Below are 13,975 nucleotides of genomic sequence, written 5' to 3' on the forward strand. Positions count from 1 at the left end.
AAAGTTTTGCCGTTGTTAAAGCACTTGGAAGAATAGACACCAAAAAAAAAAGGTTCATTTTCCAGTTTCCTCAATAAAACACAATGCCATGATTTAGCACAGATAACAGGATACAAATAGCTTATTTCAGTCTGTTTCTGTCCCTTAGTGCAGTGCAGTTCATTGTACCTGAGATAATGGTGCTCACTGACGTGGCTGTGTTGTTACTAGGCAACCAGAGATAAAATGCAGGGTTTAATGATTTTTATTGAATGCATTTTTATGAGAAAGTACACTCTCTTTTTCCCTCCCTTGATATTATTTGAGGTGGAAATGCTGTTTACACAGGGAGTTATATTTAGCCATCCTCTGCAACCTGAACAAGAAAATTATTCAAACTGGATATTCAGAACAGCCAGTCAATAAATATTTCTAAGCATATTGGCTATTACCACTATCAATCTCTTACATCATGGCAGTGGCTGAGATCTCTAACCACTTCACCAGGGACAAGTATTCAGTAGGTCTCACAGCAGAGAATAACAATGGCAAGAAAACAGACAACAGCTCAGGGACGTTTGGGGCTGTTACGGATGTTTATGTACTCCTCCATGGCAGAGAGCAAGAGCCCAAACCTATATCACCCTTCACGTCTCCCATGCTGTCATGACACCCACACCTGGCAAGGTCACACCATGTTTTTTCCTGTGGCTTTGGGTTTCCTCGATACTCTCCAAAAAAGAGGGGTCATCATGAAAAGCTGTCCCTCCTGGTGGGGTTCTGCTCACAGGAGCCTCTACAGGAGGATGCACATCTTAGGAAGTGTCCTAATACTACAGCCCTTCCCCTAGCAGTCTAGGTACACACTCAGGAGGCCACCATGTAACTTCAAGCTGCTACACATTTCATTTCCCATTACACAATTCAATAGGTCTGTTGAGGGGCCTGACAGCAGTGCTGCCTGCTGAATTCAGCAGACGTGTCCTTCATTCAACAGAGAGTGTTGGAAATGTTGCCACATATATAAGATCACACAAGGCTTCAAGTTTCTTCACATGCCAAGCCCTTCCTCTGCACTGTTACAAGGGCTGGTGGCTCGTATATAACTTGTGACCACTGAGTTCCTTTTAGATCGGCTCATTTCCCAACTCTCCCTCTTTGCAATAGGAGCAGGAAAGTGTTTATAGATCTGAAAATCAACTGAAAGCCTCAGGCTGAGTGCATGTGTGAGGGCTCAGGTCCAAACAAAGCTACAGCTCTGACTGCATAGTTAACTCCTGCAAGTTCTGCACAATGAAGTGAGAAGCAGATGAACAGAGAACTTTTTTTAAATGCAACACTGCAGAAGAACTAAAAAACAAATAAACTCCTGCATCATTTTGCTTTCACATACAGATAAAGCCAAACTAACTAATGCTGCCAATACTGGATTATTTAACATTTTTCTCTGCAAAGGTTACCTTCCAAATAACAGGAATCATGCAATTCAGTTGAAAACTTCTTTTTGACCCTTAATACTGGTCATCTTTAAATTAAAGTAGAAATTCCACTGGACTCAGCACAGTTGGATCTTTACAGGCAGTTATCTGCGCCCCAGCATACATCCTTATTATCATGAATGTTAGCAGGTTCTACTTCCTATCACTTAGATAAACAAAAGAAATGCATGTAACAGTCCAATATAATTGTTCAGGTCAGTAAACACCTCTCGCATTTCATTAGAAGTTTACAATCAATGTATTTCTGATCCCAAAAAGGGTACTGAACAGCTACTCCTGACCATTTGCCTAATCAAAATAAGCAAGACTGAGGGTCAGATGCTTTAATCTGAAATTCGTTCTAGGGGAATTTTAAAAACAAATAACTCTCTGCTGTGTGCCACAGACAGAACTGGTAATGGTACAGGCTGACTTCCTCCTCCTTCAGAAGCCTCTCTATGCACAGCCAGCCATGCCTCTCACAACATGCAACAGCTATCAGTTTGTGGGTTTGTGAGATGGGGTTTTTTTGTCTCTACTCTTATTCTCCACATCCGCAAATGCTGCGAAGTTCTCCCACCTCTGAATTGTTACAAAAATTATGTGTCTGTCTGTACTTCAGCTAAGAGAGTATAAAATGCCACACTGAGTTAAACTAGAGAACAGCAGCTTTAATACATTAAAGAAAAAAGTGTCTTTTACTGTGTATGCATGTCAAGAGATTTCACAGCTCCTTGGGTTAACTCAGAAGGACAAGTTAACAAATGCAGTTGATTCCCAGTGCACTTCCCACTTTCACCAAATTCACAGATACATTCAGATTGGATTTCCAGTAGTTTATATTACCTTTGGTATGGATCTTATTATGCCAAGTGCCATTCTATATTTTTATCAATGATCAGAAACGAAAATAAATCTGGGGAAAGATTTGTGAAATAATAAATCCTAAGAAGGAAGCGGCAGTACCAGACACAACAAGTAAACTGGGTCTATTCAACCATAAAGTTTCATAAGAAAACACAGAGTTAGACATCTGTGATCAATAAGTACCTGCCATACTTACAGAATGCCTGTGGGAAAACACTGATTACACTTTTCCTGAAGTATTCCAGAAATGGATCAACAACGTGTAAGTAACTAACACTGTAGGACCCCCTGTATAACAATCAGCAAAGAGTAAAGGTATGCAAACAAGGAAGTAGCAGGACCAAAGAGTAAATCTACTTTTCAGGTAACATTAATGGCAGCAGTGTTACAATGCTGAAGACACTCCAGTTGGTCACATTTGTAAAGTTTCAGAAAAAAACAGAGCGAGAAGGAGATGGTCATAAAAAGCATAGCAGAGCTGAAGAAAATGTTTTACAGTTAGGATCATTAAGACCTCAATCTGTTCATCATATCAACAGCACTGAGAAGTCACTCGGTGGGAAGGAAATGCCAGCTTCAGAAAGGTTTTTAATTTAGCAGAAGAGGGTAAAAGCATTCGATGGAACCTAAAGCCAAACTAATTACAGGAAAAAGACATATTTATACCAGTAAGGGTGATTAACCACTGGAACAAGCATAAACAGAAGGACAGGTTTTCCATCTCTTGTTTTGTTTGCATCAAGGCAGGATAACTTTCTGATTAAACCTATCTTCCAAAATTCAAGTTGTACTCTGATTGAATGTACGTACTGATCTTAATAGGGATGTAAGTGAACGGCCTGGAACAACAACTCTCTTTTCTCTGTATTTAAAGCATTGGTTTTAAAGGACAAATTTCAGCAACTCAAAAATCAGAAACACAGAGGGATATGCCTCTAATTTTTGCTAGTTACCTGCCTCATCTTGGTGCTTTGTGCTAGACAAGCAGATATTGGCAGCATAAGTCTGGCTGCATAACAGGTACAAAGCTCCATATTCAAAATCAGGATGGGAGCGCCAGACTGAGAAACTACAATCCTGCTAATCCCAATTAATCACTGCATGACCCTGAAGACAAATCTGACCTGTAGCTAGTTTGATGGAAAGGAGCAGGGATGGCGTCAAATCTCTACTTCTAGGACTGTCTGCTTAAATTAAGTTAAATGGTCAGTGGGTGAAAAACAGAAACAGACCTGGGAACAGATACCAGAATTCAGAAATTGCTGCTGCCAAGACAGTATCCAAACTACTACCCTACACAAACTTTTTTCTTCTCCTTGTAAGTGGGATCCAGAATTTCACCCTTCAGCCTTGAACAACGTTAACTAAGGAGTCAGGGAAAACTCTTTTCAGTTGCCTCAGTTCCCTAGTGATTAGCTCTGGACAGCTGCAGGCTGACAATGCTCAGTACTGAGGATGTACTAGACACCATATTGAGATATCTCCTTCCGATTCCCTGTGTTTGAACTCTTAAATCCAAACACAACATTCTGATTTCCACTTTGGAAGAAAGACACTTAAAAGTTCAGCCAATGAGGCATTGCATTTGGCTTAAAATATCTATTTGTCCTAAATCTCTGGTTATGCCTCTTCACCCATTAATTTGTCCATAAAAGACTCGAGTTGTAAAGTAATATTCATGTGCCATCTTGCAAAAAGCTTGTCAGTTTTTAAATGGTATTGAAAATGCAACAAGACTCACGGTGGACACAGTTCACAGCAGATCTACTAAAGACTGTTAAGTGGAATTATAGCAAGAAGGATGTCATATAATTGCAGCTCACTGACAAGAAAATTCTACCTTATCACATGTGGATAGAAGAGCAGAAAGAGAGAATGAGATGGAACGTAGGTGGAAGGCTTTGATCTACTGAAATTCTCTAAACACTAGACTGAAAAAAGTATGAAGGGCAAGTGACTAGAAGGAAAGGGAATGATGAAAGATTCTTTATTTCATTTTTAAATGGAAAAATACTTTAAACCTTTCTTGAAAACCAACTGTGAAAATTCATGTACTTTTGCTGAATTGTTACTGTAAGTCATGTGACAAATTCTATTGTATTTTTTGCCATAGTTCTGTAAAACAAAAAAAACCCCTCAAGTTCCCAAATGTATTATCCAAGATGTTTATATAACAAATATATTTTCCAGATAAGATTTTACAAAAAAAAAAAAAGAACAAAACAAAACCAAACTCCCAAACAAAGAAACAAAACAAAACAAAAACCCTGAAGAAACACAAGCCTCTTCAAGTTATAATATACTAGAAATAGTCTAGAAGAGTTTGTCTTGATCTTACTGTCAAACCATATCTAGCTTTTATTAGACATATGGAAAAACTTACCGGAGAGTGATGAAAAAGCTAATAGAGCAGGCTATCTTTTAGCTATTGCTATGCCTTAGCAATGCTCCAGTCAGAAATATATTTCCAGTGTAGGCTGCTCCATGTTTTTAAACATTATCGTTTCAGGCATCAAGGAAAAAGGACAAAAAGATTGCAAGAAACTTCTAGATCATCTAGTCCATCCTCTTTCTCAAGACATAACCAAATGTCTGTATCTCATTCTGGACTGATATTTATGTAATTTATTAAATTTTAGAGACCACAACTGTGATAGCTCCATGATTTGCCTAATCTATGTTGTTATGTACTTATTATCAGGAAGTTTTGCATAAGGTCTTACATTAATCTTTTCAACCACAGTCTAAGCCTACTGTTTCTTCTTTCATACACATATTATTCTGTTTAACAAATTTGAAGGCTGATCACAGCCAACATGAAGTCCTGGCCAGGATCAGATGAACAGTAATAAACTGAGGAACCATGGTGAACTAACCACTAAAACAGAGCATAGTGTTAGGAGTAGGCAATCCAAGGAGACAGGTTAGACCACTGTCCCTGGTATGAAATCCCCCAATAAGTCAAAAAAAGGAGAACTCTGTCCCCAGAATACCACACAACACAAGGGGGTTTGTTGACTACAGGGGTATAGGGCTTACTATGTTTCGGTTCCCTACCTCTACCACAGTTGTCTTGGCAGCTTTGCACATAGGTTGGTTGAAGTTTCTTGCAGTTTTCCTGCAAAAGAAAAGAAAATTACAATGAAAGACTTTTCAGAGATAAGCTACTACAACTATCTCTGTAATATAAACATCACAAATCTTTTTGCCAAATAGCTAGAGGACTAATAAAAAAATAAGAGGGAGGAAAAAGTATTATGGAATTGTGTAAGATGCATATGAAATGAAATCACATTTTGCTACATTAGAAAATATTTATTACAGTTCTTTTGACTTTTAATCAGCATATTGTTTAATTGAAATTGGGTATGCTACTGATATCTTCATTTATTAGATCCAAGAGCAGCAGCAAGCTGGGCTTTGTACAATGTACCTTCCCATCATTTCATTGCACAAAGAATGAAATTAATCTCCACAGGGGAGCCGGCACAGGGCCTAACAACCTCTCAAGGTCCACATATGCCTTCATAATTCAGACTAGGACTTGGGATAGCACTTTGCACAGGCGTAAATTTAATCCAGTTCTCTTGATTAAAAAAGCTGTGCCAGTTTTGGCACTCACTGCAAGACTCTGGCATTCGTCCTAAGTATTCCCACACAGTATTTCTGTAACAAGGAAAAAGAACCTCTAAGGAATAAAAGTAACACATTACATGTATAACCATGCTGGGATCTGCACCAAGATCCTAGTAGGCACAAGGAAAAACAAGTGACCTGTGTCAGCCCCTCTCTGTATTTTTCATAAAGCAAACAAAACTGTGTGGCATAATATTTAAGAAAAATTATGTATATTTTAGTGGGATTCCACTGAAAGCTTCTCAGCATTTTTCTCTTTTAAAAAGTAAAATTCTTGAACCTTTTTAACCTAAATGCATGAAACTAGGGTTCGAAACAAGTCAAAACCTCCTTCCCCCATCCCCTTTCCACAGAAGCATTTTTTTTCTGACCATTCGTATTTCCCAACGCCTTCTCCTCCTTTCTTCACCCCTTTGCACAATGACTATGCCTACTGCTATAGCCATGCTGAACTCTGGGATGCTGCTGCCACCTCGTGGGTTTGGGGGAGGAAGGGACTTGAAATGGCAAAATCCTGAGACTACCATGCGGTTTTAATAGGATTTCCAGTGCAGACACTTACAGAATCAAACCTATACATGTCTTGGGGAAATCCCTGCTTTACTGCAATATGCAGCAGCTGTGAAGTCTCTAACAGAGGCTACAGAAGGGACAATATCTTTTCTCTGTGGTTCTCCTCTGAGAAAACCATAAAAAAAAAAAAAGACTTGAATTTATATTCTTGTCTTGGTGCACGAATACAATACTAGCTAGTAGTGATTTAGGGAAAATGAGAGGAAAAATAGAGTTACAAAAGCTGAATTAAAATAGCAGGGGAATGGGTACAGATAGCAGATGTGGAAACAAAGAATTCAGTATTTCATCCCAAGCAACTACTTTTCTGAGCCGAAGACTTCCTCAAGATCATAGAGGCTGGTCTGCTAGTAAAGGAAACTGATATAAAATTGGTTTTACATAGGGGAAAAAGTTACAAAAAAACATTTCAATGTCAAAGAAAGAAGAGTTAAAGGGCTTGATACTGACCCTATTTATAAAAGCTTATGCAATTTAGAGTGTTCCTGGATTAGTAAAGTTGTTTCAGAAGCAGCAGTCTTTTACAAGATGGAAGGTCTTATTTCTAAAGAACACATCATCCAGAAGAAGTCAAAACAGAAACACTATACTTATTTTCCAACACAGAATAATGTTCAGGGTTTTGGAGTATGAAATCCAGAAACAAGCTAGCCAAGCTGGACTTTTTATTTTAAGATAGCTTTCTGGACATCTAGACTCAGCACTGTCTACAAAGTCCATTGTTCCAGCGATGGATTCCTAAGCTGACACAAACACCTGACAACAGCTTTTCTCCCAAAGGCAAAAGATAGCTAACTAGTTCACAGTGGACTAAACCAACAAACTACATCCACTACATACCTAATGGTGCAGAGATGAAGGGAAACCTCAGATGAGAGCTGAATTTACATACTGCAGAACCACTTGAAACACGAAGAGATGACCTGACATGACTGTCTGTGACAGCAGGGGCCCTGACTCAGGTTATCCCTCCCAACATTTCTGTTCCTTTGTCAAGAGTGTACTTTCATTGGCACCAAACCACACCTCCGCTTGTAAAGTGGAAGTATATTGGGCTAGAACAATTCCAAAGCAGAACGCGTACCGAATGAAAAGGGGAGGGGAGACAAAGGAGGTAGAATATCCACAAAATCAGTGGCACTCCCTGCTGTTGTCCCTAACGAGCAAAGCTCCAAGGGAGCTTAAGACCTGGAAACACTCTGTTCTGCTAAGTAGAACCAGTACCTGCGTCAGACTAACAAAGTGAAATGCCCATATACGCATCCTTTCAGCTAGCACAGGAACAAGGTGGGGATTATTTCATTATGTTTGAGGGAGTCTTGGATTATTTGTCTTGGTAATGGTGCACTATATCCAAGAAGTATTATGTACTGGGCCAGACACAGGTCTTGTTAGGTAAAAGCTGTGGTGCGGAATAGTCCTCTCAGCATAAAGATGCCCAAAAGAAAAGCAGCCACAGCATGCTGTATGGAACAAAAGAGCTAGGAGACACGAAGTATAATGCAGAAAACCCTGTTTAAAAAAATTGCTTGCTAAAGGTGCTGGTGCCATTCTAGATCCCCAAGAAAACAGTATAGCTTCGTGTATGAGAATAGATTAAAAAAATCTCATGCTGGCCTGCGGTACCAATAAGTCTACCTAAAGTACATCCTTTAGATGTAAAACAGCTCTTAGCTGGAGGGTGATTAACAGTTTGGCAGACACTTACTCCATTCCTATTGGCTCCACAGATAGCAGAGTCATGGGAAACACATTATAAGTAGTACCACACTGCTATGAAAGCAGTGGCAGATGTGAGTAAACACAGACCCTATGTCTATCTAGGCATACCTCAGCAAACAAAACCAGATATCACACAATAAAAGAGTACGGAAGGATCCCACTGGCAGTGAATACATACTCAGTATGGAGCACGATGTCAAAAATACATTTTCCTTTTCATCCTGTAGATCACAGAAATATTGCTGTTATATTCTAATCTATTACAATTTCCTCCTCTGTTGTCTCCCACAGGCTGTGAGATGAGCCTATGTTTCTCTGTTGTAGGCCATGAGGTACTCTGTGTCTCATCCAAAACCAGAATGCATCACTGCTTATTATGAGCAAATTTTTTTAAGCTAGCAATACTCTACATGGAATAAGACACTGGATAATAATGTTTCGATCTTTGATTAGTTACACTTGAAAGAAGGAGTCAAGATTTTTAGGTCTCTACTCCAGATGGAAGTAGTATCTGCTATCAACTGTATTGTGTGAATGTGGGAGACATATTAAGACTTCCGAAAGAAACAGGAGGGAGAGGGCAAGGCATAAAGAGAGATCACAGGACATAAAGGAAGAGGGGGGAAAAGGGAGAACACAACCAGTCTGTTTCCATGGAGAATGAAAGAATTTTTCAGAAGTAAGCAAGCATCAGTAGATAGATACGGGGTAAAAGCACAGAGAGTAGAGGCTCAAGGTCAAACAAAGACAAGCCCAAAGGGGAAGACTGTTTCCTGTATTCCATGTCCCAAAGCCTAAAGAAAGCAGTTTAGCAGCCATCAAATTCATGTGCACACACACAGGCAAGTTCAGTTTTCAATGAGAAACCATCTTGTCTTGCCAGTGGGCAAGCCAGGATGTCAAGAGTTGGGTAAAATAAAAAATTATTTCTCAATTTTCAAGTATTTTAATTTAATATTATTATTATATCTCTAAGATAGATAAAAACTTATCGGAATACATGTGTATATATACACACATACACAAAGAAAAGCATTACTTTACCAGTGTTATTTTATACGCATATTTTTCAGTTGCTTTTTCAACTCCTTGTTTGTTTTAATACACACAAAGACAGACTGCATCATTCAGCATCTTCTTGCAGTAAACTGCAACTGATTACCATAACACTTACCTTTTCATCTGATAGCCATAAAATAAACAAATAAAAACCAACTGTTAAACATAAGCAAACCTCTCCTGCTTCAGTTCAGGACAAACCAGAGCACAAATATAGCAACTCAAATAAATGATGTTATCACTAGTGCAAAGCCCAAACTTTTCACTGCAAAAAATGTTTAAATTCATATGATGCCTCTCCCTGAGATCAAATCGACTTTAAACATACTTTTCTGGGGACAGAATCAAGTTTTCCCATCACTGACTGCCCAGGAGACTGACTCAGCTCCCTTCTGTTCTGACATACATGAACCTGCACTTCTTGGGTCAGCCTTCAATTGTCCAAGGAAAAGGACCCAAACTAACAGGAAAATTGAACAGAATGTCACTACCTTTCTCCACAGTCATCATAATGACTTTGGTCTGTTTTTTAACTACCAATATTTTATGTCACAGCTATGTTTGAATTCTCAAAAGTCATTAGAAAAAGCAATTATATTTTGTTTTTCATACCAGTATAATTTGACAGTAGGGAAAGGCAATATGAAAGAAAGTTAAATCAGTAAAACATTATTTTGCCATCACACAGGAGACAGGATTCTCCTTCTCTTTCATTATCTAAACCATTAAAGAATCTTTTCCCACTGGTAAACAAGTCATACCTGAAAATGATATTTCCTGCACGATCAGCCTTCCATGCCTTCACAAGAGCAAAATCTCCTGTAATCGACTTCTCCAGAATAAAGTGACGGCCATCAAACTCTCTCACCTACAGAGAAAAGTACACTATTGAGATGTAGGTTTCTTCAAACAGATTTCCCACGTAATATTTATTTTACGGGTTTAATTTTACAGACTATTATATTTAGACTTCTTTTTGTACTACATAAAGTTTTATCCAAAAAAATGTAGCTCAACTGTATAATAACAGAGAAGCATTGAAAGGCTGTAAACCCCAGTTTCATCATAGCATCTCTGTTCAGTGAAACAGAATGAGAATCAGATCCATACTCCTGCTGCTCCATCTACTGGTAATAGGCATGCTTTCTCCTGCACATCTACCAGCTAACCAAAAACTGAAGTGCTAAAGCAGAACTGTTGAAAAAGTTCATAATCACTGTCCACTACCAGAAAACCCAAATCTAAAATGAAGTGGATTTGAGACACAGTACTCAAATCACATAATCTGACAGGCTGAATTTCATTTGGTTTTCTCTGCATTTATGATCAATATTTGTAATGATATTGAAGCCAGAATATGTAACTGACAAACAGCTAGTATTTTAATCCTACAGAGAAACATGAAACAGCATTTCTCTTAACAATGTAGAAGGTTAGAGTATACACAAATACTACTTGAGAGCTATTTAAAATTTCTGAGAGGGGGAGGAAGTCCAACAAATGTGTATCAGAAGTCAGTTTTTCGGTCCTGTAAAAGGAAATCTAAGCTTTTATAAAATGACACTTGCATTTGAAATGGATTTGGAGAATGGATTTGATCAAATCATACTAGTCATGCTATTAACCCCCCAAAAGACTGAGAAGAGTAAGAAAGACTTTTCCACAAATGTTAAAATTAGAAGAAAAATGCTATCAAAATTATAAGCTATTTAATAAACAAAACATTCCTTCAAATGGTAAAACATCATAATGACATATTCAGTAAGAAAATTAAGGAAAAAAAAGGCTAAGTTAATGATTAGATACTGAAAATAGCCATGTATAAAATACATTAAAACCATGGGCGGAAGAAATTACCTTTACCCCAGAGACATTCTTGAGGTAGAATTTAATGCTATTTACAGCCTAATTGGAACATACAGCATTAGCCCCATCCATTTCTTCAAGTAGAGTTATGGCACTGAGAACTCTCTTCCCTTCTCCGATTTCTACATCCAATTTCAATATGAAGCCCTGTTTCTCACTCAAAAGCCACACTCTTTTTATTTCTTTGCAATTTCAAATACTCAGACTAAATTGCATTTCAACTGTTGGCAAATGCGTTTCCTAAAAGTTTGTGTCAACTTAGCTCTTCCCTGTTTAACAGCAAAACATTCCAACTCTTCTAATGCTAAAGCTTCATGTATAGCTGCAGAGCTGCTTACTCCATACCACAGTATTTAAGGAGCACCTACCCCACTAATAGGAGGTTGTTCTCAATCCGTACTGTGCAGTGCACTGGCCTGGTACAAGATTTAGTTTGAATACACAGTGAACCTGATCAGAGAACTGTCAAGTGCAAAGCAACTCAGCAAGGTAGGTTTTCACTTGGAGCAGTTCTTGATGCTAAGTCATCCTAAATCTGTAAAAACTTTTCTAACACATCACAGACGACAGAAGTGAGCAGTGGGAGGAAAATTAATGTGTCTGGTTACACAACCATCCTGTTAATCCAATATACCAAGGTTAAACTTGGCCAGGAGATGCTTAAACTACTGTTTATCTGGGAAATATGTAAGAAATCCAGTTTTCAAAGCAGAAGGTTTCCTAATAACAAATTGACATATTACCTCTCTTGGCTGGCTGGCAATGGCAATGGTGCCATCTGTGTTGTATTTGATAGGCGCACCCCCTTCCTGCACCAGCGTCCCATAGCCAGTACTGGTGTAAAATGCTGGGATTCCTGCTCCTCCTGCTCTGATACGTTCAGCAAGCGTACCCTATGGGAAAACACATTTAAGAAGTAGTCATTTGGGAACAACAAATCAAACTTTGATGAATGGCTTCCATGAACTTATTTTTATATCCTGTCATTTGGAGCTTTTCCTTCTGAACTCAGCAGACCATCACATCTATTTCTTCCTCCCTTTTTAGCTCTCCTTTGTGGGATTGGTACTGGATATGGCAAGAAATGCTTCACACACAGCCATAAATTTCTCAAGAGCACACCGTCACTCAACTCACTGTCAACGCCCAAGCCCCAGCACTTTGCTGTGCCTCCCCTCCTTCAGCTTGTTTCCCAATCCATTACTCTGAGAAGAGTACAGAGTTCTTTTTCTCTTTCCCACCTGGCTACATATGCTAGAATGTTTTTCTTTTATATCAGTCCTACATATTTATGTTTCATTCTCCAACATCTTAAGAAAAACTTCATACCTCACTCCAAGTGGAAACAGCCACACATGGCAGATCGAGAAAGGAAGAGGTGGTCCAGTGATCTGGGTTGCCTGTGCTAAGAATACCAAGAAGCTGACAGAACAGCATTTCTATTCTATTTGACCACCCCATCTGCACTCCGCTCTATGTTCAGCTATACCACGGATATTAACAGCCCAAATTCCTCATCAGCCTTAATTATGGACTTATGGCCAAAGACATGTCTGCCTGCTTTTCATTACCATACTTTCCCCTATTTTTTTTGTATTTTTCTGGATTGAAAGCAAGACAAGATCATCATAGTCAATCATCTAGCTTGACAGCCTCCAAAACATAGGTTGCATTTTCCCCAGTTATCCTGGAAGAAACACAATGACTTTTGGTAGGTTTACAAAATGGTAGCAAGAGGCAGATGCAAACCATGCAATGATACGAAGTCCTGTGTTCCAAGCAGCCTTACCATTTCAAGATCTCACCATGACCTCTGTGTAACAAGGACACAATAGTCCCCCATTTTGCCTAAAGTCATACTAAACTTGAAGAGCATTTTCCAAAAGGCTATTTTATCTTGACACAAATATTTCAACTCCCTGCATCTCCTAGCAAATCATTCATTCACCCTACTGTTTACCATTGCACACTGTAAACCCAGTATTTTCATGGCAGATCTACACAGCTTGTCTGTGCAATCCACAAAGCCAATTACATGACTAAGGAGTTCAATGTCTTCTAGATGAAAGCACTGAACATTAAGTAAGAAGAAGGAAAAAACGAATTGTGAGATTTGCAACTTTTGAAACATGAGAAGTGACAAGTGCATGGTTATTTTCATGTCAGCTGACTGGGTATAAAAGGAGCTTTTCTGCCCACTTCTGGGATTCTACAAGACATGCCCAAGACTCTCTTCTCCATAAAAACTTACGACTGTCGCTTTTCCCAGAGACTTAAATGAATAGCTGTTTAAAGCCTAAAGGTTATGTATCACCTTTGGAAATGCCACACACTAACATGCTGTAAGCTTTAAAGTTAGAGTACTAATTTTACAAAACTAGATCTCGATAGAATGCGACTGACGCTCATGATTTTAGGATTTCATTGCATTCAGGCTATTTGGGTAGCTTGGCAGTGCTAAAATAATTTAAAATATGGTGTTAAAAAGTAAAGTTGTAAATATTGGCTCATAACACTATGCAGAGATTAATTTAGTTAAGATTTAATGAACAAGACCAAAAGATTGTGTCTCACAATGAACTGCAATCTCCTAATTTGATTCCTACCCACTAGATGGCAGACACTGCACACGCAACATCCCCAAAAGCACACACGAGCTGCCACCAATACAGGAATTCAGCAAATCCCTGTCTTTTTTCCCCTTATATGGGCCACAGTAGTGAGCATACTTTGTGTGTTTTTCTACAGTCTGAGAGGAACTACCAAAAATCAAACATTGTACAACAAAATATACG

General features: G+C 38.7%; 1 protein-coding gene across 1 annotated transcript in view; it reads right to left on the reverse strand.

Moving 5' to 3' along the window:
• The window catches only part of OXCT1 (3-oxoacid CoA-transferase 1), an 84,869-nt gene that overhangs the window by 52,939 nt on the left and 17,955 nt on the right, over positions 1 to 13,975 (reverse strand). Inside the window, exons 5-7 of the mRNA XM_072859920.1 lie at positions 11,924 to 12,073; positions 10,076 to 10,182; positions 5,382 to 5,442 (exon numbers count right to left, since the gene is read on the reverse strand). Of these exons, the coding sequence (XP_072716021.1) occupies positions 5,382 to 5,442; positions 10,076 to 10,182; positions 11,924 to 12,073 (318 nt within the window). The remainder of the gene's footprint in view (positions 1 to 5,381; positions 5,443 to 10,075; positions 10,183 to 11,923; positions 12,074 to 13,975) is intronic.

This window comes from Ciconia boyciana, chromosome 4 (genome assembly GCF_034638445.1).
Source record: "Ciconia boyciana chromosome 4, ASM3463844v1, whole genome shotgun sequence".
NCBI lineage: Eukaryota > Metazoa > Chordata > Aves > Ciconiiformes > Ciconiidae > Ciconia > Ciconia boyciana.